The sequence below is a fragment of the Nothobranchius furzeri genome, chromosome 14, assembly GCF_043380555.1.
Source record: "Nothobranchius furzeri strain GRZ-AD chromosome 14, NfurGRZ-RIMD1, whole genome shotgun sequence".
Classification (NCBI taxonomy): Eukaryota; Metazoa; Chordata; class Actinopteri; order Cyprinodontiformes; family Nothobranchiidae; genus Nothobranchius; species Nothobranchius furzeri.
Window position 1 is genome coordinate 38,904,990 of NC_091754.1, and position 25,127 is coordinate 38,930,116.

Genomic DNA, 25,127 nt, shown 5'->3' on the forward strand with positions numbered 1-25,127 from the left:
AGGAAGGAAATTTACTTAATTATCAAGAATTTCTTTCTCATTATAAAATTCCTGTAACCCCTAAAGAATTTGCTATTGTTTTCGACGCTATTCCATCTGGAGTTATCATGCTTTTCAAAAGTTGTACCACCCCGCCATCTAACATGACCCCTTTGCCAGATCCAAGTGACACATTTATACCCGCACGTTCTCTCTAAATGGAATACACTTGTTCAGAACGTGTCATGGGAAAAAGTATGGACTCTTCCTAACAGCTGCTTGCTTACGAATAAAGACAAAGAAGTCACATTCAAACTCCTTCATCGCTATCATCCTGTTAAAACAGTCCTGGGGAGATTCATTAAAGACTTTGATGTATCCTGTACTTTCTGCAAGGAGCACCCAGAGTCTATCAACCACTTGTTCTGGACTTGTGATCACACTCGGAAACTTTGGCAAGGCCTCTGTACATTTATACTGGATCATATCCATGAGACCTTTGTATTACATTTTGACAATGTTCTGTTTGGATTTCTAGACTATCAGAGAGATTTGGAAAATGAACTGTTCCTATCTAACCTAATCATATTGCTGGCCAGGTTTTACATCCATAAATGTAAAGTGTTAAAAATAAGACCTTCCTTTTGTGTCTTGAAAAAAGAAATTGAGCTTTATTTGAAAATGATCTCCACCTCGAACAATAACAAAGCCATTAAGACACTTCTCTGCTTGAAATTTCAAATCTTTCCATAGTTCATAGTCAGCTGCACGTCTCATATTGGTTCCTGTTTGTTCCTCATTCTAATATGTTTCATAATTTGTATGCAGTAACCCCGGCATTGCATGTTATGTTTTTGTTATTTTTGTACTGTTTCCGTGTACTTCAAATTGGATATTTGGTCATTTATGTATCTTCGTTGTATTATTAATGACCTAATGCTCGAATAAAACAAAAGAAGTCTGGAGACTGCTGAGCTGCTGCAGCAGAAGTTCTTCATGGGTTCTGGTGAGGCTTTGTAGAGGCCGTAATGTGGATAGAAGTTTGCAACACAAAGAAACTATTTCATTTGTAGGTTTACAAAAATGGTGTAAATGTTACGTAGTTCATTAAGACATGTGCTAAAATGTCTGTTTTGAAGGGTTGTGTTGGTTAAATAGCGTACCGTCTGTTTAAGAGCAGACCCACGCCAGCTGTTGTGACTTGTTCAGAGAGTGGTGGAAGAAGACGGTTTTCCTACGCGCACTGCTAAGTTTCATTAGGACTCTTTCTGTTTCATTAACAGCTAGCACAAGTGTGTTAGCCAGCTCACGTCTATGTTTGTTTCTTCTTGTAAATCCACAACCAAGAGAAAAAAACAGAGTTTTTTTTATTTTTACGTTTCAGAAGTGGATTATTCGACAGTGAAGCTGTGCTAATTTACGCTACAATTGGAACTAGCTGCACTGGAGCAATGTAGACAGTTTTATTGTAAGCCATCACGTGTCACAAGTTTCTGACCTCTACAGGCGTTTAATAAATAAATGTATGAATGATGTTTGGTTATTTGGTTTGGCACAACTCACTCACACTGAATTAGTCATCTAATACGGTTTTAACCAGAAACAGTTTTATGTAAATTAACTTTCTAATCAGTCAGCAAGTTAGAGATGCATCTACAGCCATGTGTTTTCTTCCTAAACATTACAAATTTTTTTTGATTCAGCGTATTAAATAAAACTATTATATACGTATTTTAGTCAAATCTGACCTGTAACCTGCATGTTAACTGGGTTACACGTGTGCTTGGTCCTATTTGCATGGATGCTTTACAATATAAAACTGATAAATGTCGGATCTGCGGCTCCAAAAGTTAAACGCTTTGATAAAACACATAATCAGTGTAATAATCAATAAACAATATTGGTCAATAATCACCCAAAAAATCACTGTAGACATGAGAAAAGGGTGGTTTTATTGCCAGAAGCCGCTCATATAGCCTAGCAGCGCTGAGCTGTTGGAAACTATTCAGGGCTACGGGAACCACGTGACCGCGTGTCGAAGAGTTCAAAGCATCCATCACATCCACACAATGCTCACCTCCGCTGACTCTGACGTAGGAGACGGATTTAACGCTGGAACAGACGCAGAAAGGCGATGATGCGCCGTGGACGGCAGAGCGCTTCTATTCAGCGTTTATGGAGAGTGATTGCTGCCACGACTAAGCCTAACCAGACTCTGGAGAAGGAGCATCTGAAGGTGACATTGCTGTGTGAACGTCTGATGTCGCCTCTCCTGATGTCGCCCCTCCTGAAGCCACCTCTCCTGAAGCTGCCTCACCTGACCTCGCCTCTCCTGAAGCCACCTCTCCTGAGGACACCTCTCCTGAAGCCACCTCTCCTGAAGCTGCCTCACCTGACCTCGCCTCTCCTGAAGCTGCCTCTCCTGACGTCGCCTCTCCTGAAGCTGCCTCACCTGACCTCGCCTCTCCTGAAGCTGCCTCTCCTGACGTCGCCTCTCCTGAAGCCATCTCTCCTGATGTCGCCCCTCCTAAAGCCGTCTCTCCTGATGTCGCCCCTCCTGAAGCTGCCTCTCCTGACCTCGCCCCTCCTTACATCGCCCCTCCTGAAGCTGCCTCTCCTGACCTCGCCTCTCCTGAAGCTGCCTCTCCTGACCTCGCCCCTCCTGACGTCGCCCCTCCTGAAGCTGCCTCTCCTGACGTCGCCTCTCCTGAAGCCGTCTCTCCTGATGTCGCCCCTCCTGAAGCTGGCCTCCCCTGACCTCGCCTCTCCTGACGTCGCCTCTCCTGACGTCGCCTCTCCTGAAGCTGCCTCTCCTGACGTCGCCTCTCCTGAAGCTGCCTCTCCTGACCTCGCCTCTCCTGAAGCTGCCTCTCCTGACGTTCCTCCTCCTGACGTCGCTCCTCCTGACCTCACCTCTCCTGAAGCTGCCTCTCCTGACGTTCCTCCTCCTGACGTCGCTCCTCCTGACCTCACCTCTCCTCACGCCGCCTCTCCTAAGGCCGCCTCACCTGACCTCGCCTCACCTGAAGCTGCCTCTCCTCACGTCGCCTCACCTGAAGCCGCCTCTCCTGACGTCGCCTCTCCTGAAGCCGCCTTTCCTGATGTCGCCCCTCCTGAAGCTGGCCTCCCCTGACCTCACCTCTTCTGACCTCGCCTCTCCTGAAGCTGCCTCTCCTGACGTCGCCTCTCCTGAAGCCGCCTTTCCTGATGTCACCCCTCCTGAAGCTGGCCTCCCCTGACCTCGCCTCTCCTGACGTCGCCTCTCCTGAAGCTGCCTCTCCTGACCTCGCCTCTCCTGAAGCTGCCTCTCCTGACGTCGCCCCTTCTGACCTCGCCCCTCCTGACCTCGCCTCTCCTGACATCACTCCTCCTGACGTCGCTCCTCCTGACCTCGCCTCTCCTGACCTCGCCTCTCCTGAAGCCGCCTCACCTAAAGCTGCCTCTCCTCACGTCGCCTCACCTGAAGCTGCCTCACCTGACCTCGCCCCTCCTGACGTCACCCCTCCTGAAGCTGCCTCTCCTGACCTCGCCTCTCCTGAAGCTGCCTCTCCTGACGTCGCCTCTCCTGAAGCCGCCTTTCCTGATGTCACCCCTCCTGAAGCTGGCCTCCCCTGACCTCGCCTCTCCTGACGTCGCCTCTCCTGAAGCTGCCTCTCCTGACCTCGCCTCTCCTGAAGCTGCCTCTCCTGACGTCACCTCTCCTGACGTCGCCCCTTCTGACCTCGCCCCTCCTGACCTCGCCTCTCCTGACATCACTCCTCCTGACGTCGCTCCTCCTGACCTCGCCTCTCCTGACCTCGCCTCTCCTGAAGCCGCCTCACCTGAAGCTGCCTCTCCTCACGTCGCCTCACCTGAAGCTGCCTCACCTGACCTCGCCCCTCCTGACGTCACCCCTCCTGAAGCTGCCTCTCCTGACCTCGCCTCTCCTGAAGCTGCCTCTCCTGACGTTGCCTCTCCTGAAGCCGTCTCTCCTGATGTCGCCTCTCCTGAAGCCGTCTCTCCTGAAGCTGCCTCTCCTGACGTCGCCTCTCCTGAAGCCGCCTCACCTGAAGCTGCCTCTCCTCACGTCGCCTCACCTGAAGCTGCCTCTCCTGACCTCGCCCCTCCTGACGTCACCCCTCCTGAAGCTGCCTCTCCTGACCTCGCCTCTCCTGAAGCTGCCTCTCCTGACGTTGCCTCTCCTGAAGCCGTCTCTCCTGATGTCGCCCCTCCTGAAGCTGCCTCTCCTGACCTCGCCTCTCCTGATGTCGCCTCTCCTGAAGCCGCCTCTCCTGATGTTGCCCCTCCTGAAGCTGCCTCTCCTGACCTCGCCTCTCCTGAAGCCACCTTTCCTGATGTCACCCCTCCTGAAGCTGGCCTCTCCTGACCTCACCTCTCCTGAAGCTGCCTCTCCTGACGTTGCCTCTCCTGAAGCCGCCTCACCTGACCTTGCCTCTCCTGAACCTGCCTCTCCTGACATTGCCTCTCCTGAAGCCGCCTTTCCTGATGTCGCCCCTCCTGAAGCTGGCCTCCCCTGACCTCGCCTCTTCTGACCTTGCCTCTCCTGAAGCTGCCTCTCCTGACCTCGCCTCTCCTGAAGCTGCCTCTCCTGACCTCGCCCCTCCTGACATCGCCTCTCCTGACGTCGTCCCTCCTGACCTCGCCTCTCCTGACGTCACTCCTCCTGACGTCGCTCCTCCTGACCTCGCCTCTCCTGACGTCGCCTCTCCTGAAGCCGCCTCACCTGACCTCGCCTCACCTGAACCTGCCTCTCCTCACGTCGCCTCACCTGAAGCCGCCTCACCTGACCTCGCCTCTCTTGAAGCTGCCTCTCCTGACGTCGCCCCTCCTGACCTCGCCCCTCCTGACATCGCCTCTCCTGACGTCGTCCCTCCTGACCTCGCCTCTCCTGACGTCGCCTCTCCTGAAGCTGCCTCTCCTGAAGCTGCCTCTCCTGACGTCGCCCCTCCTGACCTCGCCTCTCCTGACGTCGCCCCTCCTGACCTCGCCTCTCCTGACGTCGCCCCTCCTGACCTCTCCTCTCCTGACGTCGCCTCTCCTGAAGCAGCCTCACCTGACCTTGCCTCACCTGAAGCTGCCTCTCCTCACGTCGCCATGTTTGGTTTATTGATATGATTCTACATTGTTGCGGACCTTTTCATCTTTTATCTGACGAGCCCTTGTGAGACACCAAGAATTGGGGCAGCACTAGTCTAAAGATGATATGAAATGTGTGCTGTGAAAGGATGCAGATATGTGTTTTATAATTAATGATGTATTTTACCAAAGCCACTTACATATTAACCTAACACACGTGTTTTAGGCGTGTTACACTACTGAGTGTGCAGGAGTCTGGTATTCCAGTCATGTACATTAGATGAATGTAGGTCACATTCCACAGGTTTCTGAAAACTACACATGGAAGACCGTCCTACAGGTGATCTGTTTTCTCCTCTTTTTCTTTTACATGAAAGATTTTTTGTCTAACTAGAATTAAAACATTAAGTTCCTTCATTTGTAACTGAACTTTACTGAAAACCCAACAGTAATGTAGTTACTTTCCACCCAAACGTTAGAAAATTAAAGCTAAAGAAAAGGTCATTTATAAATTCAAATGCATAAACAGTTGCTCCATTGAAAACTACTGTCCATAGTCACAATTATGTGGCCGTGAAAGGCCTCGAGTCAACACTGGCAGCAGTAATGAACAGCAGAACACCTTTTCTAGCAGTCACAGTCAGCTCAGGTTCAGCCAGATCACACCCAACATGCCGCTAAGCACTCCTAGGAATATTTTCCATATTTGACCGTTAATTTAGATGGAGAATCTCAAGGCTGTTGGTCATTCTGACAGACTGGAATTACATCGACTGACACACGCAGGGGTGCAGAAAATTGATGCGTTATGCACAGAGAATCTCACGGAGGTAAATCAAGAAGATTCCCATCAGAACATCTGAGCATTAGGCCATCTCAAACTTGGACATCATGATCAGAGAAGCTCAATATCAGCACTCTGAGGAGCTGTGACAGCAGCTCCAGCATCTGTGGGTCATGGGTCAGCAGCAGAACCAGAACCAGCAGGTGAAACGTTCCAACTTTAGGGGAAATTGTTTAATTGTAACATGAATCTGTTGGTGGACAGCTTGTTTAGACTAAATATTAACGACAAATGAATGGAAATTAAATAGTAAATTTGTATTTATTATTGATAAATGAAAATGATGGGAAGAAACGACCATGACCTTATTTTAAATTCTGTCGGTCAAAATGACAAAGATGTCTAGCGCAGATGTTTCTGCTGTGGACTTACGTGGATGTTGTGTTTAATTAAGGCCCAAGCTGCACGCGCCTGTGTTAGTGGAGTCATGTTTATTGTGGGATGTTCTGTGATGATACATGCATCTCCATATTAGAGGAGAGAGACGGGAACAAGCGCTGTTCAGCCAAAGTTTCATAATCAGCAAACATTTTTCCAAGTGACACATCCCTCAGAGAGACCGGGTTTCCAGACCGTTCCAGTGGGAGGAAATCTTACCTCATCGCTGTGGTTCTGCACACCCCTCTACAGATCTTCAGCCCACTGTCCACCGTGTGCGCTCCGAGCCGCGCTGAGCACAGTGTGTCCAGTATAAAGCTCTGATGTTCTGATGGGAATCATTTGTTGATTGATTTAGTTACCTCCGCGATGTGCGTTAACGATTAAAATGTCAGCTCATCTGTGTGTGCATCAGTGTGCGTCGGGGTAATTCTTTCAAAACAACCAACATCCTTGAGTTTATCTGTCAAAATAAACAGTCAAATTGAAATATCTGTAACCTGCCATTTAACTGTTTTGCCTTCTTGTGAAGATTGTTGCAAAGAGAAACAATTAAACTTGATTAACCCCAGAGCCACGCGCACTGCGCTGTACTCCGTGACTGTAAATGAGGGGGAAACGATTTAATCGGATCCTGTTCTTTTCAACATGGTTTAATGTAAAGTTTCATTCAGTACAAACTTTAGTTACACCAATCTAACGAGACAGAGCCTGGATTTGTATTCTGAACAGTTTAAACATGTTTAAAACGGAGACATGCATGACACGTCTAAAATTCGCACCTGCTCTGCTATTATGGAAATTAAACTAACAAGATGAATAACATGAAATTATTTTAGGCACAGACAACATCCCCCACACTTTTGAAAATCTTGCAACACGCCTGTCCGTGCTGGAGGGGGCGCCTAAGCAATGATGGGGGAAAAAGGCATTTTTGTGTTTCATAGCTATTTGTGCACGTCGTCGTCGTCGTCTTCCTCCGCTTATCCGGGTCCGGGTCGCGGGGGCAGCATCCCAACTAGGGAGCTCCAGACCGTCCTCTCCCCGGCCTTCTCCACCAGCAGGACCCCAAGGCGTTCCCGGACCAGACTGGAGATGTAACCTCTCCAACGTGTCCTGGGTCGACCCGGGGACCTCCTGCCAGCAGGACATGCTCGAAACACCTCCCCAGGGAGGCGTCCAGGAGGCATCCTGACCAGATGCCCAAACCACCTCAACTGGCTCCTTTCGATCCGGAGGAGCAGCGGTTCTACTCCGAGTCCCTCCCGGATGTCCGAGCTCCTCACCCTATCTCTAAGGCTGAACCCGGCCACCATATGGAGGAAACTCATTTCGGCCGCTTGTATCCGTGATCTCATTCTTTCGGTCATTACCCAAAGCTCATGACCATAGATAGGTGAGGATTGGGATGTAGATCGACCGGTAAATCAAGAGCCTGGCTTTCTGGCTCAGCTCCCTCTTCACCACGACAGATCGGCTAAACGTCCGCATCACTGCAGACGCTGAACCAATCCGTCTGTCGATCTCCCGATCCCTCCTACCCTCACTCGTGAACAAGACCCCGAGATACTTAAACTCCTCCACTTGAGGTAGGACCTCTCTCCCGACCCGGAGTTGGCAAGCCACCCTTTTCCGGTCGAGAACCGTGGTCTCAGATTTGGAGGTGCTGATCCTCATCCCAGCCGCTTCACACTTTGCCGCGAACCTACCCAGAAAGAGCTGAAGGTCAGAGCTGGATGAAGCTAGGAGGACCACATCATCCGCAAAAAGCAGAGACGAGATTCTCCTGCCACCAAACTCGACACACTCCACACCACGGCTGCGCCTAGAAATTCTGTCCATAAAGGTAATGGACAGAACCGGTGACAAAGGGCAGACCTGGCGGAGTCCAACCCTCACCGGGAACAGGTCCGACTTACTACCGGCTATGCGGACCAAACTCACGCTCCTCTGGTAAAGGGACTGAATGGCCCTTAACAGAAAGCCACCCACCCCATACTCCTGGAGCGTCCCCTACAGGGTGCCCCTGGGGACACGGTCATAAGCCTTCTCCAAATCCACAAAGCACATGTGGATTGGTTGGGCAAACTCCCATGCCTAGTAAAATGACAGGTTACGGGTGTCTTCAGTATCGATCACAAGATCAAGGTTTTAATCTCACACAGGCTTCTGGGAGCAGCCGGATCTCCGTGAGAGCAGCGGGGGTGGTGGTAGTAGGGGGGTGTTGTTGATTCAGCTAGATCTAAGTGAGGAGGGGGGGCTCAATTATATGGCCGCATACCCCTCATAAAGCAGGTAGCTGCGCCCCTGGTGAGCATCATCTTCAGCAGTAGTAACTTTGTGGTAGGATGGTCCGCACTGATGTGAAACTATATCAGTTGTCAACAACAGGTTCATTCCATGAGAGGATTTTTATTTTATGTGGTAATAAAAAAAATGGAGATCGCAAAAACCCACTGAAAAGAGTCTGCATGTATGTCGATGCTCCAGAGGCACGTGCTTCTTGTTAAACTCTGACGTATGACGTTGTTGCCCTTGTTCACCTACGCTCTCGGTCTGCGAAGCGCCACGGAGGCTCGCGCCGTGCATCGATCGTTTCCAGCTCTAATTTTTTCGTGAGCCACGTCAATTCTGGCAGGAAGTCAAACCAAAACAGAAGTCAGGCTGGTAAATTTAACAAAATATACATTTTTCAAAATAAAACACCACAATTGATAAACGTGCTCATTTCTGTGCATCTAAACAGACTAGATGAAATCGAACACACAGTCTAGCATTGGTTGTGAGGACAGTCACTGGATTGTGCCTAACCCTCACACCATACCTCCCTCCACTAGTCTATGGCCAGTGTGGGGTGTGGCTCTAAAACTAGACCACATGTAATCTGTGACATTCCAATCACGCCCATCTTCCAAATGTCTGCAACACCAGGAATTCACTCCAATAGTCCTAAATCCATGTGTCATTTTGTCCTCCACAGACAGCTGGAGGGAGGATAAGAGCACGTGGTGACAGGAAGAAATCTGACTTATGCTGCTGTGGTGAAAGATGAGCTGTATTTTTATGAATGAGATCATGAAATCTAGCACAATTTCACTGTTACAAATATGGAAAATACACAACCGACAAGTTGGTGTACAAATGAAAAGATTTTATTCTCTTGAACAAATGAACTTGATCCAATTACAAATGGGACTTTACGGCCCTGGGCCTCATGCTACACCAGTTCTACACACAAGTTCTCACAAAACATGCCAATTTCTCCAGATCCTTTAGTCTCCAAAGCTTTTATTTTGGTAAAATCAAACAAGCTGCACAGCTTAGTACCTTCCATGCGGTGCAGTAGCCCAGAGGCTATACAGAAAAGCAAAGTCTACATCTAAAGAGCCCTGGGGTTCTCCAGAGATAGAGGAACGTGTCAGATTCTGTTCTGATGGTGCTCGCACAGCACGAGGCTGGAGAGCAGTTCCACAGTAGGAGAACTCCAGAGGCATCAGGTAAGCAAATACACCAATGAGAATAAACCACATGTTTAAGGATTGCCATGTGCCAGACATCGACTACAGAAAACAATTATCAGGTCAGGTCAGACAGTCAACACTTCTGCTCTGACATGCTTAGGGATTGGACTGACAGCCTCACTACAAACCTTGGCATCATTCTTTAATTTCACTTTGAATTTTGATTCCAATTAATTTATCCTAACAGATGAGCGGCCCTAAAACAGCTGTGGAGTCTCCCGACGTTAAAAAGCTCACACTACCCCGACATATATAAACTTCACGCATACAGGTGACATTCAACATTCAAGTGCCAGTGTTTTTTGTACTGTCTTTTGGTCAAGTTTTAGAAACTTTCAAAGAATCACTTTGAGGCTTACAAAAATAAATATTTGTCAAAAACGCATAATAAATTACACAAAACTAGCAGCAAAAGTAGAATCTAGACATCTGTGCAAATGGCTGAATCCCCCCACTGCTAAACCCCCTGGTCCCAAATAAATCCAGGTTTAAACGTCCCCTCCCCCCTGTAAACAAGCTGCGGATTTAGTTTTTCTTCACACGTCATATTTGGAAGCTTAAGGACACATATTCATGATATCTATAAAAACTAGATGTGCAATAAAACAAGTTGAAAAACTCGATGGGCACAACGTACACGGGCCTACACACATCAAGTAGCACCATTCAACCTTCACACAGTCAGTGCATCTGCTTTTGATTATTTCATCAAGAAAAATAAAGATTTGAAGGCACGACACACCTGATGAGGAGTTGCACGCCCCCCTCTGCCCACCTACTGCTCCTCTCAGAAAAGCTGCCTCTGGCCGTTTTACCAGGTGAGCACCCAGAGGACCCACCCCTCTGTGAGTGGACACATCCTGGTCTTTGGATACCTCCACAGTGATACCAGTGGTGCAGCCAACTGCCCGCCCTAGTTCCCTTTACCCCCATGGCTGGAGAGTTGCTCTGACCCACCCACCCCCAATTGCTAATAGATTAATTTGTAACCCCGGTGATGTCCGAATGCCCGTCTCCTAATGGTACACAAGCCTCCAACGCAGCTTGAACTGAGAAAATGTTTGTAAATTAAGCCTGCGACTTCTTTTATGCGTCTGTTTGCCTTGACCAAAAAACACAACACTTGCGAGAGTAAAATCCCAACGGTGCTTCAGCTGAACCCGCCCAGACCCCCCTATGCTGTGGTCCTTTAAGCAGCCATTTTGAACTTCACTTCCAAGATGGCAGGCATTATTTGATAAATAAACCAAAAAAGCGTTTTGTAAATCTGCATACGCCTGCACCAATGTCTCAAGAAAAACCAAAAAACACCGTCCACTTAAAGTAGCTAGCACCTGGTAACTAACCAGCTGCTGTAATACTACCAAGTCACTGAAGGACCTGCGAGTGACGAGTTCCAGCATGGAGTCATCGAGTTTCGCCTCAGTGATCGTTGGCACTGAGCTTAATGACTTCTGTCATCACGATAGGAATGGCTAATTTTGAAGACTACCGTATCCATAAACAGAGCCTGTCCAGGATAGAGTGAGCAAAACAAAAACAAAAACCACAAGTTAACAAATGGGTGACTTTGTCTCTTCGGATTAAAACCGTTTCTAAAGTGGCCCAGGTTGGAACATGACGGCTCCTTCAGCTGTTGGATAAAAAGCAACACGATGTTCCTGCAGTAAATTTGAGGTTCAGATGGAATGGTGACTCAGAGCCACAACACCTGTGGTTTTGCCAAGGTTTGGTTAAGTCCAAGCTTATTTACCTTTCCAGGTTTCTTTTGAAACATTAGTAGAAAACAAATGTTGAGCTCGTGGCCGCTTTTAATCTGGTGAAATAAGTAATTTCCCGTTTAAATTCAAAAGGCACAGTACAGCCACATACAGATGGTCCTCTGGTCTGACCCAGGGTTCAAACCCCACAATCAGAACAGAACCCCCCCAACAGTCAAGCCCAGGTTGCTGTGGGGCAGTGCATGTTAGCGCCCATGCTCGTTTGAAGTGTGCAAATCTCTGCTGGCTCCGGTCAGGTGCATGTGCTGGTGATTCTTTTGCGTCGTGCTGCACTTCCCTTGAGAAGCCAACGGCAGAGAACCGGGTCGGAAATGTTCAGTCACTGAAGCTACACAGGGAGGGTTGTTACAGTCTGGCTTAAGTCAACATGTAGTTTTATCGGGTTGGCATGGCAACCTATTCCTATGCTGATTAGTTTCCCCACCAATCCACACTACCAGAGTGGCTGTAGTTTCCGCCGTAGCCATCGTTGCTGTAGAAGTTGCCACCAAAACCACCTGTGAAGACAAAACGGTTCCATGTGACCAGTCCAACCAGTTAAATGGAAACAAGCCATGCCACAGCTCCATTACCTCCACCAAAGCCACGATTTCCTCCGTGGCCTCCAGCACCTCGCCCTACACGGTTGCTGCTGAAGCCTCCAGAACCACCAGGTGCCTGACGGTAGTCCCTGGCTCCAAAACCACCCGAGAACCTGAATAAAACATTCATCAGAGCTTCAGACAGCAAAAGCACCACTCAGCCTAGGCGTCTGTGGGTGAACCGTGGAGAGTGCGTCTGTGCTTGAGATCCAAACCTTTTGGAGCGTCCTCGGTTGGTGCTCTTGTGCTGGTGCTCGTAGGCCAGGCTCTCAAGCCAGGAAGGAACCTCCTGCTTGGCCTCAACCAAGATGTCCAGCAAATCTTTGGTTATGTTGCTGTTTTTGTCGTTGAAGAACGACGTGGCCAGACCTGAAAACAACATTTCAGTCTGAATGTCACACTGACCATTCAGAAGGTAAACTAATGGGTAATTCATCACCTACCTAGATTGCCCACACGCCCCGTACGGCCGATACGGTGAACGTACTCTTCAATGTCACTGGGCAAATCAAAATTAATAACGTGTTTGACGTTGCTGATGTCCAGACCTCGAGCAGCCACCTGGACACAGGAGCACAACAAAACCCCTTTAACACTTCCTGTCCTTCAAAGCGTCCGAGACTAGACTTGACTGTGGAGACAACTTCTACCATGACACGATAAATTTGTTCATTAGAGCTGCTATAAAAGCCGTAGACTGGTTATACGGCACCCATCATCATGAACAGGACCCAGTTACTCAAAACCTTTGGTTTATAAATGCGTGACCTGCTGAAACTTTGTAAATGTCTGAAGCCCACTTAACACCCCGTAACCGATGAATCTTGAGTTATGTTGCTTTAGCGCTCCTAGAGCTAGTTATAGCGACACGCCAATGACGGCTCGATTCGTAAAAATAGTCCACGTCAAATCCGGTAGTTGATCCTAAGACGCATTTCCTCTTATTTGCCCGAGCCACCTCAACTTACTCCTCTCGATGTGGAGGAGCAGTGGGTCTACTCTGAGCCCCTCCTGGATAACTGAGCTTCTCACCTTATCTCTAAGGAGGAGCCCAGCCACTCAGTGGAGAAAATTGTCATTCACAATCTCGTTCTTTCAATCACTACCCAAAGCTCGTGGCCATAGGTGAGGGCAGGAACTAGGGTTGAGCCAGATACACGTTTCAGACTGGTTCAAGCATCTGAAGTAAAATTTGGCAAGATCTATGTCCATGCAGAAGGAAAATCCTGATTGAGTAACGGACTGTCTTCGCACTCTGTGACTGGCCAGTCACACAGAGCGCCCGCCTCTCCCAACACAGAAAACCATAGGTGAGGGTAGGAACTCAACGGTTACACGTAGAGCTGATTTTATTGTGGAAGGCCTGTAATGTTACTTCTATCACAGCACTAGTTTATTAAACTTTTTGGTGTATTTGAGGTTTTCTGTTTTTTTTTAAATCACGCAACAGAAACATGATCATTAGATTAATGGTTTAGTCACTAGAATAGGCGACTATCCGGTAAAATATCCACAGAATTAACGTTTTGAAAATAGTTGACCCCCAGAACCACCTATAAATAAAGCTCTGTGCACCAATCAGGTCTACACATAACAGCCATGCTATTGAATAAAATCAGAGCTAGCTTACAGCTGTAGCCACTAAGATCGGGCAGCGTCCAGAGCGAAACTGATGCAGAGCTTCTTCTCGGTCTCTCTGGGATCTGTCTCCATGGATACTGGTGCAGGCGTAACCCTCACGGTACAGGAAGTCCTCCAGAGCATCTGCTCCTTTCTTCGTTTCCACAAAGACTAGGGTCAATGAGTCTTTACCTGGAAGAACACAGAAGCACAGAAAGATGGTTTGTTTCCAACTCTTGAACCCCCACCATACCTTGGTGGAGTTGGGGAACCACAGTGACTCTCGATGCTGGGGCAGTTGGCCTTTTACCCTTAGTAGGGTCTCCTGTGGCAAATAAATCCTGGGAGAAGGACAAACACGAAGAAACACCAGCCCAGAAGACCCTTCTTGACAACTGACCATAGGGCTCTCTGGGGCCAGGCCTGCTAACGTGATCATCTGCCTCATCTCTGAAGAGAAAGAACCTGAAGGCTAGATCTTCAGGACAGGTAGTGGGTTCTGTCTGTGCTTTCTACAGCTTCAGAAACAAGCAGCAAGTTGAGCTGCAACAGACTAGCGTTTCTGGGTAATGTTGGTGCAACCTGAAGGGGCGTGATGGGACCACAGCACACTTTGATCTGAACCCAAGCATAAGACCGTTGGGGAATGTGGCACCGGGGCAGCTGAGGTCACAGGTCAGATTGGCTTAGCATCATCTGACCTGTTGTGTGTTTTGGAACCGTTACTTGATCGCCACCTGGTGGTGTTAGATGGTAGGGGAGGACATCGTGTAGACCTGGTACAGCCAAATGCAGAGTGAAAGTCTCACCTCCACCACAGCTGTGGCTGTCCCAAGGGTCAACCCAGACCAGATGAGTTGTGGTGTCTTTCAGCATCAGCGTAAAACTGCCACCATGGTGTGTCTTATGAATGCAATGTGGTAGCATGGTGATGCAGGAACTTTGCAGCTTGAAGGTCACAAAATTCCCACATCAGCATGCCGCCACACCTGACTTGTGAATGCATATGACGCCTTGGCACAACAGAGGATGATGCCATGATCATGTGGGGCATTACTGCCGAAGTAACTATTATAAAAAGGACCAGATTACCACCACGGTCTGACAGCTAAAGAACAACCTAAAACTCCCCGATGCCAGCTCAGCATTGCAGCAAATTGGTGGCATTGTTTTCTAAAAAGAGGCCATCGACTCACAACTTATACTAGAGACTAGGGCTGTAGCGAAGCCTCGACGAAGTCGACGGCTCGATTCTAAAAATTTGTCGACGTCAGATCCGGAAGTCGACGCACCGCGCCCACTTGTTGCATCCCCAGGAGTTTGTAAATAGAGGAAGAATCTGCCTGTTTTTCCTGTAGTTCGCCCTCTTCTCCGCCTTCACCAACATCTCCGCCAAATACCGAAGACCCGGAACAACGTCCGTCCACTACTAGATTATTTTCCTGTTTTGCCCGCCTTCGTCTCCCGGCAACGGACAACAACTTCCGGGGTCAGATGCGCTGCTTCGTGTCTATCGCAGATGTAGAAAATCACCGGGAGCGCTTCTCCCTTCATTAAGGAGCTTCTTTCAGACATTAGGAGAGCTGTTTTGGTGGTAGCAGTCTCTCCTCCGTGCTGGTCTGTTTGCTGCTGGGTGTTTTTGGTTTATTTAAACTTGGTAACTTGAACTTAACGTTGGTAAAGCTACTGTTAGCATCTTCGCTAACAGCTTCTTGCGTTGGGATAAGCCGTTACGTTTTGGTTTAGAGTTCATCTTTTTTGTGGTGTAGATCTCCCTTTTATTACATTTAGAGTGTTGTGGGTTTTCGGTTTAGTGTAAAATATCACCTGAGTTTGGTTTAACCCGTAAGACCACTCGCCTCACGCACATAAGTGACCAAAACAAAGCAGCATGGAGACACTCCATCTTCTACCACCTCTCAGGCAGCAGCCTGCACTCCCAAGTTCTACATGTCACCAGAACATAACCAACCGCAACACAATAAACGCAGTGTTATACAAAATGGAAGGCCTGTAGTGTTTATTCTCTTACAGTAAGAATTTATCAATTTTTTTGAGGAATTTATTTGAGATTTTCTGGTTTTTGTTAATTGTGCAATAGAAAAATAATCATTAGATTAATTTTCTAAATAGTCATTAGAATAGTCGACTATTCGATAAAATAATCGTCAGAATAATCGTTTTAAAAATAATCGTTTACCCCCGGCCCTACTAGAGACCACTGCAGGTGTTGGCAAAACGAGTACCTTGGTCTTCAAGTTCTTTCTTTCAGTTAATAATGTAACAAGGTGTTAGCATGAATGTTCTCCAACCTGTGGCATTAAGCAAGTCCAGAAGAAAGGACCTCTTGTCGTTCTCCTCCACCCACACCACCTTCTGGGTGATGTTTTCTGAAGTGGAACCAACACGGCCTACTGCCAGGAAAATGTAATCCTCCAGGAAGTCTCGAGCCAGAATCTAAAAGCAGAATCACCATTAGTGAGCCTAAACAACACACACAGACGAAAGAATCAGGAATGCACTTACCTGAATCTCTTTAGGGAACGTGGCACTGAACATCATGGTCTGACGGATACCTTTTGGTGGCATCGTGTCCTGCTCCACGATGCGTCTGATTTGTGGTTCAAAGCCCATGTCCAACATACGGTCAGCCTCATCCAGGACCAGGAAGCTGCACACATTTTATAATGACTGATTAACATATACACACACACAAACCTTCATTAGAAGAGCTCTACTGACTTGCAGTGGTCCAGACCAATCTTGCCCCTCTCCATCATGTCAACCAGACGTCCAGGTGTGGCCACCAACAAGTGACAGCCTCTTTCCAAGTCCCGGATTTGCTGGCCAATATCAGCTCCTCCATAGACCACACAGGGACGCACACGAGAGCGGTACGCAAACTGGGACAGCAGCAAAGGCAGATTAACACGCGCACACACACAGAGCAGTCATCAGATTCATGCAATAGTCACAAGCCTACCTTCCTCGCCTCGTCGTAGATCTGCAGAGCCAATTCTCTGGTGGGGGCCAGGACCAGGGAGATGGGGTACTGCTTACGCCGGCCATATCTTCCATTGTCCTGGGGGTTTAAAACGCGCCCTTTAGAACAAGTGAGAAATACTGCGGGACACATTTAGGTTGGATGGTCTCCTTTACCTGTCCACTGTTTTTTGCAGCCTGCAGAGCATCTCCTGGTCCATCTGTGTAGATCTGACTCAGCACTGGCAGCAGGAAGGCTGCAGTCTTACCAGAACCTGAAACAACCCCCCAGCTCAGTTAGAACAAGACTAAAGGTTGATTCTGATCAGTTTATCTGTGCAAACACCAACCTGTTTGGGCACAAGCCATCAGGTCCCTCTTGGACTTGATGATGGGTATAGCATGTTTCTGGACTGGAGTGGGACGGGTGTAACGAGTCAGGGTGATGTTGCCCATGATGATCTCCCCCATGTCCACATCATGGAACTACAGAAACCAAACAGCCCAGAGTGTAAACACGTGTCTATTTGATCAGAAGCATGCTCTAGAGCAGCAGTCTTACACTCTCAATGTGGGGTGGGCAGTTGCTTCCAGTAGCTTCCACAGGAATGTCGTCATACTTCTCAAAGTTGATCCCAGTGTTGCTTCCAGAAAAGAGCTCACTGAGAAATAATGTTTACAGGTGAGTTCAGCTCAGTCCAGGTGTTTGTCTGGCTCTCAGGAAAATACCACTCACTTTTCCAGTCGTTCATTAGGAGCAGTTGGTTTAGACCAGTCGTCCTCTCTGGAGTCCTCCACCCAACGGCTGTTTCCTCCACCAGCAAAGCCCCCCCGCTCATACCTGTAACCACAACGGGGAGAAAAGCTTATGAGGAGGAAACGACACGAAGACTAAACTGTTTAGAGGACTTTCACACACCTTCCTCTGGAGCCCGCCCCACGGTCATTAAAAGCAGATTTGGATCTATCATTACGCCCACCAAAGCTGTTGTAGGCAGCATCTCTAGGGGGCCCTCCCCAGCCACCATCTTTGTTTTCAAAACCACCAAAACCTGTATGGAAGGAATAAAAATATGTCAAAGGTGAAATAAAACTCATGTAGCAAATCATCTGAAATGTCTGCTTCTTACCAAGGGCAGAGATAAACCCGTGGATCCTAAAGTAAACCTTCACTGGGAGTCACACTATCTAGCCAACGATGCTCAATGGCTGAATGTCTCAGACTTCATAAAATCAAACTATTAGAGGAGTGGGGAATAGAGCCTACATGGATGACACTATCTGGGTCTACAGCTTTAAGGGACAGCAGCATTTCCCCACCTGTACTTTGTAATGGCTGATTAAACGAGCCTCCACCCCTGTTACCACGGTAGGCGCCACGCCCACCTCTATCGTTGCGAAGGGGCCCCCGCCCTCCAAAGCCTCCGTTTGTGCGGTTGTCATGGAATCCATTCACAAATCCATTGGTGCGTCCGTTATCCCATCCTGGTGAATCTTTGGAAATGCAAACATAATGGTTGACAATAGATTATTGGCAAATCACAGAACAACTGTATCAGACCATGCGGCATGTTTTATTTTGCAGATACCAGACCGTCCAAGGCCTTGCCGTAATTAAGAGTCTAAATACTTTTCTCTCAGTGGAAGATGATTCCACTAAATATAGAACTTCTGAAAAAAACTTCTCTAGAAACAAATCAGTTTCTATTTTATGGGAAACCCTTAACTCTTACTTATGGGGACAGATGATTGCATATTCCTCATGGACGAATAAAGTTAAAAATGCTAAATTAAATGACTCATCAGGTTCAATGGCCGAAGTAGATGAAACATTCAGTCTCACCATCCACTGACCTTTTTATAGAACGGTTGTAACTACAAACAGAGTAAGACTTGCTTCCTACAGACAGAGCTGCTCAACTAGTCTTAAAGCCTGCTATATCAACTATGAACATGGGGGTAAAGCCAGCATTCTCACTAAAAGACAAGACCCAACAGACAACACTGTAATAAGTGTTTTAAACTGTTCTACTCTGAACTATAGACATCTCAAGGTCACCGTGAGCTTTGATATTAACTGTTTTCTAGATATCCTAGTGTTTATACCATTTGCTTTGAGGGCCATACAGCTCTTGATGCTAGGATGTAGATACATACGTGTGTTTCTGTGAGTGTATATATGCATACATTTGATTTATTTATTTTTTATTATATATTATTTCTTTCTCTGGAGTTTGTTATAATTCAACATTATGTTTGAATGTCTTCATGTAATTTGAAATGTGGGGAGGGTGGCTTAGGTAGTATGTATTTTGTTAAGAGCATTTTATAAACTTATTGGGTATACAGTGATCCCTCGCTACTTCGCGGTTCGTTTATCGCGGATTCCCGACTTAGCGGATTTTTTCTTTGGAGCCTTATTCAAGGGAAATACGCTGCATTTTTCTATGCGAAATATCAAGAAATTCCTGTTTTTTTCATCAATTTCATCATAAAATGCACTTTTTGTAATAAAACTATAAAAAAACCAAGTAAAAAAAATTTTTCTTCAGTTTTACCCACAAAAAGAGAATGTGATCATACAATATAGTACTGTATTGTAAATATGGTGTCCCTACTTCGCGGATTTTCACCTATCGCGGCCAGGTCTGGAACGCATTTACCGCGATAAACGAGGGATCACCTGTATAAATACTGCATACTTATGGATAAAAATATAAAAAAGTAATAGCAAACATGAAAATGTTTTTGATGAAAACAAACTGAAACACCGATTTAATGACCTTTGAGCTTGACTTAACACACTGCCACATCCAGCAGACTAGAAATTTGTCTGATTCGTCTTTAATACTGAAGGGGTACATATAAATTGATGTGTGACCCGGGACGGGCCATGGCACTCGAGTCTAAAGTAGTTAACAAGATTTTTTAGTGTTTGATTATTGGTCTGTTCTGAGGTTCTTTAAATCTCTGTTCGCACGGGACGTGAACAACAATCTGCTGACCTTTGGACACTTGGTGTGCCCATCAGTGTCAACATCGCAATAACAAAGCTCTAAAGCTGGAGCTGTGCCACAGAGCAGAGTGGCTGAAGGCCGACATGAAAACAGGTCAACGGTATGATGTGTGACCTCCACTTTTAATTGACTTGCAGGTCAAAGACCCCCTTTCATGTTAACTTGGACTAAAATTGACTTATATCTGAATATTGTTGTTGTTATCCTCAAGGGCAACGTGCCGATTATCACTTGTAAGTCGCTTTGGACAAAAGCATCTGCTAAATACATAAACATATTCCATTGAATCCTCTGTCAAATATTCTATGTGCCAAACTTTCAAGCAGAGGTAAACAAATTCTGTGTTTAAAAATCCAACTTTAAGTAGAAATTAAATTCTGATAACAATGTGTCTGTGTCGTATTTCTAAAAATATACACGGACAGTAATCCAATCTAATATTATATTTAAAGACGTATGTTATTACATACAACGACCTGCCGTAGACTGCAGCAACACACTAACATGACTCCAGGTATTCCCTCTCCACGCAACTGCAGTCATCTACAAGAACAGCAGATTTTTTCTTTCATTTGTCGAGTCTTAATTTAACGTGAACAGTGGGTGTTTCCAGTTCAAGTAGCTCTGGATTGAAGTTGTGTTGTTACAGTAAGACAACTCCATTTCACAGTGCAAACACCCAACCGTGTTTCACACAAACTTTGGACCGTGTGCACAAAAGTGGGTTACTCTGAAGCAAACAAAGTTCGAACACTTGAATCAAGCGAACGGGAGTTAACAACATGGGGACAAAGACCACCACAGCCTATAATCGCATTAGTCAGAAACAAGTGAAGCACCATCACAAGCAGGATCAAACACTGACAGATGTGTTATGGCCAGATGTAGGCTCTGCCTTAGTGCTCAGTTATATTAAAGTCACAACATGCAGGTAAAGTCCAGGTGTACCACATCTGTTTGGCCAGCCACCACTGTAGGCATGGTAAAAGGCAAGCTCTTGAGAAGCCAGTCTTTGGTAACCTGAGCAAAAGTAGGAAGGCAGGCTATAAAAAGACTGAGCCAAGGGCAGGCTCGTGAGATAGTTATCAGACAGGATAGCCTGCTGGGGCGGGCAATGCTCACGATCATTGCAGGTAAATTGGGCTGCTCGATTATGGCAAAAACGACAACCGTTATTTTGACTGAAACTGAGATCTAGTTAATAAACATTTTTGGGAACAAAGTTTGCCATACATAGGCCTGCTGCGTTGTGGAGCCGAGCAGACTTGACTCTCAGCAACAACCAGATTCCTGGTAGCTGCAGCGGCTCTGCCTCACACCGTTGCAGACATCCACGGATAAATGGGATTCACAACAGCACTGTTTTTGAGCATGCAATGCGCTAGCTTAGCATTAGCAATTCTGCTCATAATTTCACTCTTGGTCCCAAACTTTGGAATGTCTGCTTGTTACAGAGGTTCGTCTTAGCTGGTTCCTCCGTTTTCCTCTACTGCACCTAGATTAGTGTTGTGCGCCAATAAAACGTGTTCAGACTGTGATGCGCACTTTAAACAAAGCTTCAACTCAAAAATAAAAAGATTAATTCAAACCAGTTCAATGGTTTCTGCATTAGTTAGCGCGAGGAACTTATTTCTACACCATTTACAGGTCCCACCAGTTCATGTAAAAATTGTTCTGGGTACAGCGATCGGATAAGCTTGTTTCGTTTTTATGATCGTTCAAAACTCAAATCGTAATTGTGGTTAAAATTTGTTTAATTGAGCAGCCCCACAGGCAAATTATTGTTCGGCAAAGAGCAATAAAATGAATTCTTCCCCCCACCCTACCAAATAAATATGTCTGCTGCAGCTTAACTCCTCCCTGCGCCTCACGTGGCTGGTGTGTATAACTGATTTGGTGCATCTGGAAATGCCATTTGCCCTTAGCAAAAGCAGACAGAAGGGACTTACAGAAATTTACAGGTACCACAGAAAAACCACACTGTCTACCAGCGGAAAAGGCATTTCCTGCTGTGGAATAAGAAAACAGTAAAAAGTGGAACAAAGGTCAGGTCTGCAGTGACAGTACCACAACTCCTAGTCCATTTAATAGAGAATTATCTGCTGCCTTGCTTTAAATCTGTGATAGGCCAGAGAACAGAAATTAATTAACAGTATGTTCATCTCATCCTGAACACTAACAGAACAGAGCCTGAGCTGACGCGTCCTGATTTAGCCTTTAGATGTTTTTAGTGCATTTGTTTTGCGCACAGGTGTAATTTTGACTATGCTAATGCAATTTATCTATTTTTGGGGAAATAACAAAAATAATTAAAAAAATTCCTTTGGTCATCCTCATAAGTATTTTCTTCTAATAAGCCCAAAAATTAGAATATATATATTTTTTTCTATTCTGTCTAGGATCTCAGGCCAGTCGCAGACTCAATTTGGAGCTTGTAACAAGTTCCACTAGATTGTGCGTGTTTCCTTTGTATACCGGGACAATAACTAACACTGCCTTCAAATAAAAAGAAAAAATGTAATGAAAATATTTTATGCTCATTTATGACACTACAATGTGTCGAACAATAGTCCTCAAAATTATCTGGACATAACCCACACAAATCTTTTTTTTTTATTTGTTTACATTTCTTGTTATGATCACATACCTGACAAAAGGAAAATAAAAGGGATAAATCTCAGGAACGCACAAATATTTTATTAGATTTTGTGAGGAATGAAGCCAGGCACAAATTTTATGTAAAAAAATTGGGACTTATGAAATATGATACGAGGAAGTATTGTGTGAGAAAATGTTTTATTTGTGACACTCCAAGACTGTGACAGTTGAACCCCATAACAGGTCATCTGAACATAAAAGATAAAAGATGAATTGATTATCCAATGTTTATATAAACATTGTTTTCACAAATCTGGTATTGATCAAACATGGCAATAAAGGTGTAAATCTAAAAAACACCTTTTTATTATATTTTGTTAGGGCAGAAGCCAAGGATGAAATTCATATAAAAAACTGGGACATGTGATGTATGTATTGTTTCTATAGGAAGTTTTGTATGTGCATTTTTTGTGTGTTTAAACACCAGAAACGTTGGAAAATTAAAAGGTAATATAAGGGTTAAAGCTACCGCAAGCCTACGCTGCATCTGAGCAGCCATTAGCTAGCACTTTTTATTTAATCTGCAGTAGCCCGGCCTCCAGCTAGGGAGACACCTGGGTTTAAGTCCTAGGAAAGACAAACCCAGTTGACACAGCTTTCTCTTTGCAACTGAGCATAAATTAGTTACAAAATGTCGTGTAAAACCTGCTCTTTCTCAATTAAGCTGGCTTTTACCATGCTCTGATGAGCTTCTGACACCAAGAAAAAAGTCAGTCCAGCACTGACGGAGGCTCAGCATACTGGTAAAACTCACCGTTTTTTGAAGCCTCTTTGTTCCTCAGGTGAGGTGGAATGTATCGCCCTGCACGAGACAGCCACGTTAACACACTCACTAAAACAGAACCTCTAGAGCTCAATGAAAACTCACAATTTATACTTTACAGAAAGAAGTCAAGAGAATAACTGAAAAGGCACATTTCCTGCTAAATCTGTACATGTTTAAAAGGGCCAGTCCTATGTTTAATAGTAACTTACTGCCAGTTCCTCCACCCTGTCCGTCAGCGGAGTTCAAGTCTAGGACAGCAAGCTACAGGAGACACAAGAAAACCACAAGTACACGCTGTTAACTTTTATTACAGTAGCTATAAAACTCACTCTTATAATAAAACTTATTTAACAGATTCAAATAATGAATGTGACTAAAAAAAATCGTATTTAAAATGTAAAACGGTATTTAAAATAAAACCAAATGTATTAACAGCTGAAGGCCCTGCTGGTAACCTAATGTCTGAAGATGATTTAATCTCGTCTTATTCCGGCCTAAATGAAAGTTTAAACGCTTAATCAGAGTTTCTCCTCGTCATTAAACAGGTAACTTTAGTTAAAAATGTGGTACAGAAAGAACTTCTGAGTTTAACTGGTGTCCCTCTGGTAACCCCGTTCACCTCCCAAAACAGCACAAGTTGTAAGTAATCTGTTAGGAACCATTAAAACACCGATCCGACACTAGTCTCGAGAAGGGGACAGACTGATCCGTGAAACCTTACTAATCGGTGCTGCCCGTATTTCTTCCTGCGCCACGTTTGAGGCCGACCAGGCCTCACGTTGATGCCGGCCGGAGCTTACATCGGCGGTTTCCGACAAATTCACAAGGAATCTGACACCTACGTTAAATAAAAATATTTAACTTTGTACTTTTAGACGACATTAGGAGAGTTACCGCGTAAAAAACGAGTTAACGATGTGACTTTAGAGCAAGAGAACATCGAGTTCCGCCGTCATCCGACATCTTGGCTACCGCCGCGTTAGCTTAGCTCCAGGCTAACGAAGCTGCCGGTTTCCTCGTGAAAAGCACAAACGCTCCCTGGAAAATTCCCCCCTAGCTCACACGAAAAGAGAAGAACTTACCTGCTGATCTAGACCGTGAGGAGTATCAACGACCACATGACTCATAACTAAAGAGAACGGTGGGGGACTATTTGAGAAGAAAGGATTTTCTTTGTTAACGACACCGGCTCAGCTCAAACGGAAACTTGGCTCTTCTTTTCCGAACAAACTCAAACTTAAGGTTATAGAAAAATAACACGAACGCGTTCGTTTACTTTGACTAAAAAAGGTGTTGGTTGGTACAACAGTAAATTTTGATTATGTTTCCGAATGTAAAAGTATCGCGGAGCTTTTCTAAGAACACCCTCTCGGCAGGCTGGACCGTGGCGGAATGAGCGAGGCACTGAAAGGAGCGCGAGAAATTAGCTCCGTCACCTCTGATAGGACGGCTGCTAAGAAATATCGCGATGTTTCATTTGTGTTTTTTTTTTATTGCGGCTCAGTGGCGTCGTAGGCCCAATCAAGTTCTCTAGCGTGGACCCTTATTTCCAAACATAACTTCTCACCACATAGAAACCTTATCTGGAACAATAGAGATCTCTTAATTAAAACCAGATCACTTTTCCTTGAGACTTGGGTGCAGAATGGGATCCTGCTAGTGGCACAACTACTTAATAAGGATGGACAGCTGCTCAGCTACATTTCTTCTCATGATACAGCTGTATCTTGGAAAGCTAGCTTTCCTGTCAGTCCCCAGGAATTCTCAATGGTGCTGAATGCTATATCCTCAGGAACTTTAATGCTGTTTAAATATTGTGATAATTTACCACCTACTCAATTTACCCTATCAGGTCCAACTGAGTCAGCAGTGGGGAAAGTTTGTTTTTTACAAGGATGTGGTAAGCAATGAACAAATACGCAGT

The 25,127-nt window shown here is 45.9% G+C and overlaps 2 protein-coding genes across 4 annotated transcripts; one reads left to right on the top strand and one right to left on the bottom strand.

Moving 5' to 3' along the window:
• The first annotated feature begins 2,116 nt into the window (after positions 1–2,116).
• On the top strand, positions 2,117–3,112 carry LOC139062736 (uncharacterized). Its single transcript, XM_070544391.1, has one exon. The coding sequence runs from the start codon at positions 2,117–2,119 to the stop codon at positions 3,110–3,112; it is 996 nt and encodes a 331-aa protein (XP_070400492.1).
• An 8,863-nt stretch (positions 3,113–11,975) lies between these two features.
• ddx3xa (DEAD-box helicase 3 X-linked a) lies at positions 11,976–24,564 on the bottom strand. 3 transcript variants are annotated; one of them, XM_070544103.1, is made up of 19 exons: positions 24,286–24,564; positions 23,413–23,464; positions 23,192–23,239; positions 21,729–21,785; positions 18,083–18,256; positions 17,682–17,814; positions 17,499–17,603; positions 17,325–17,424; positions 17,113–17,248; positions 16,940–17,037; positions 16,764–16,862; positions 16,523–16,683; positions 16,307–16,451; positions 16,093–16,237; positions 13,791–13,972; positions 12,604–12,721; positions 12,376–12,529; positions 12,152–12,273; positions 11,976–12,076 (listed from the first exon to the last, which is right to left on the bottom strand). In XM_070544103.1, the coding sequence occupies exons 1-19, from the start codon at positions 24,328–24,330 to the stop codon at positions 11,991–11,993; spliced, it is 2,160 nt and encodes a 719-aa protein (XP_070400204.1). In that variant the 5' UTR covers positions 24,331–24,564; the 3' UTR covers positions 11,976–11,990. The 3 variants fall into 3 exon arrangements, with proteins under 3 accessions (XP_070400204.1, XP_070400203.1, XP_070400202.1); XM_070544102.1 differs by having other exon boundaries at positions 18,149–18,256; positions 21,729–21,788; XM_070544101.1 differs by having other exon boundaries at positions 21,729–21,788.
• Between the last annotated feature and the right edge of the window lie 563 nt (positions 24,565–25,127).

Excerpts from the sequence above, each read along its gene's own strand:
- LOC139062736 (XM_070544391.1), top strand. The coding sequence starts at position 2,117 with ATGCGCCGTGGACGGCAGAGCGCTTCTATTCAGCGTTTATGGAGAGTG.
- ddx3xa (XM_070544101.1), bottom strand. The coding sequence starts at position 24,330 with ATGAGTCATGTGGTCGTTGATACTCCTCACGGTCTAGATCAGCAG. Across the intron at positions 18,257-21,728 it reads TGTGGTACCTGTAAATTTCT|ATTCACCAGGATGGGATAAC; the intron begins GTAAGTCCCTTC and ends GCATTTCCAAAG. Across the intron at positions 17,604-17,681 it reads GGGGCGGGCTCCAGAGGAAG|GTATGAGCGGGGGGGCTTTG; the intron begins GTGTGTGAAAGT and ends TTGTGGTTACAG.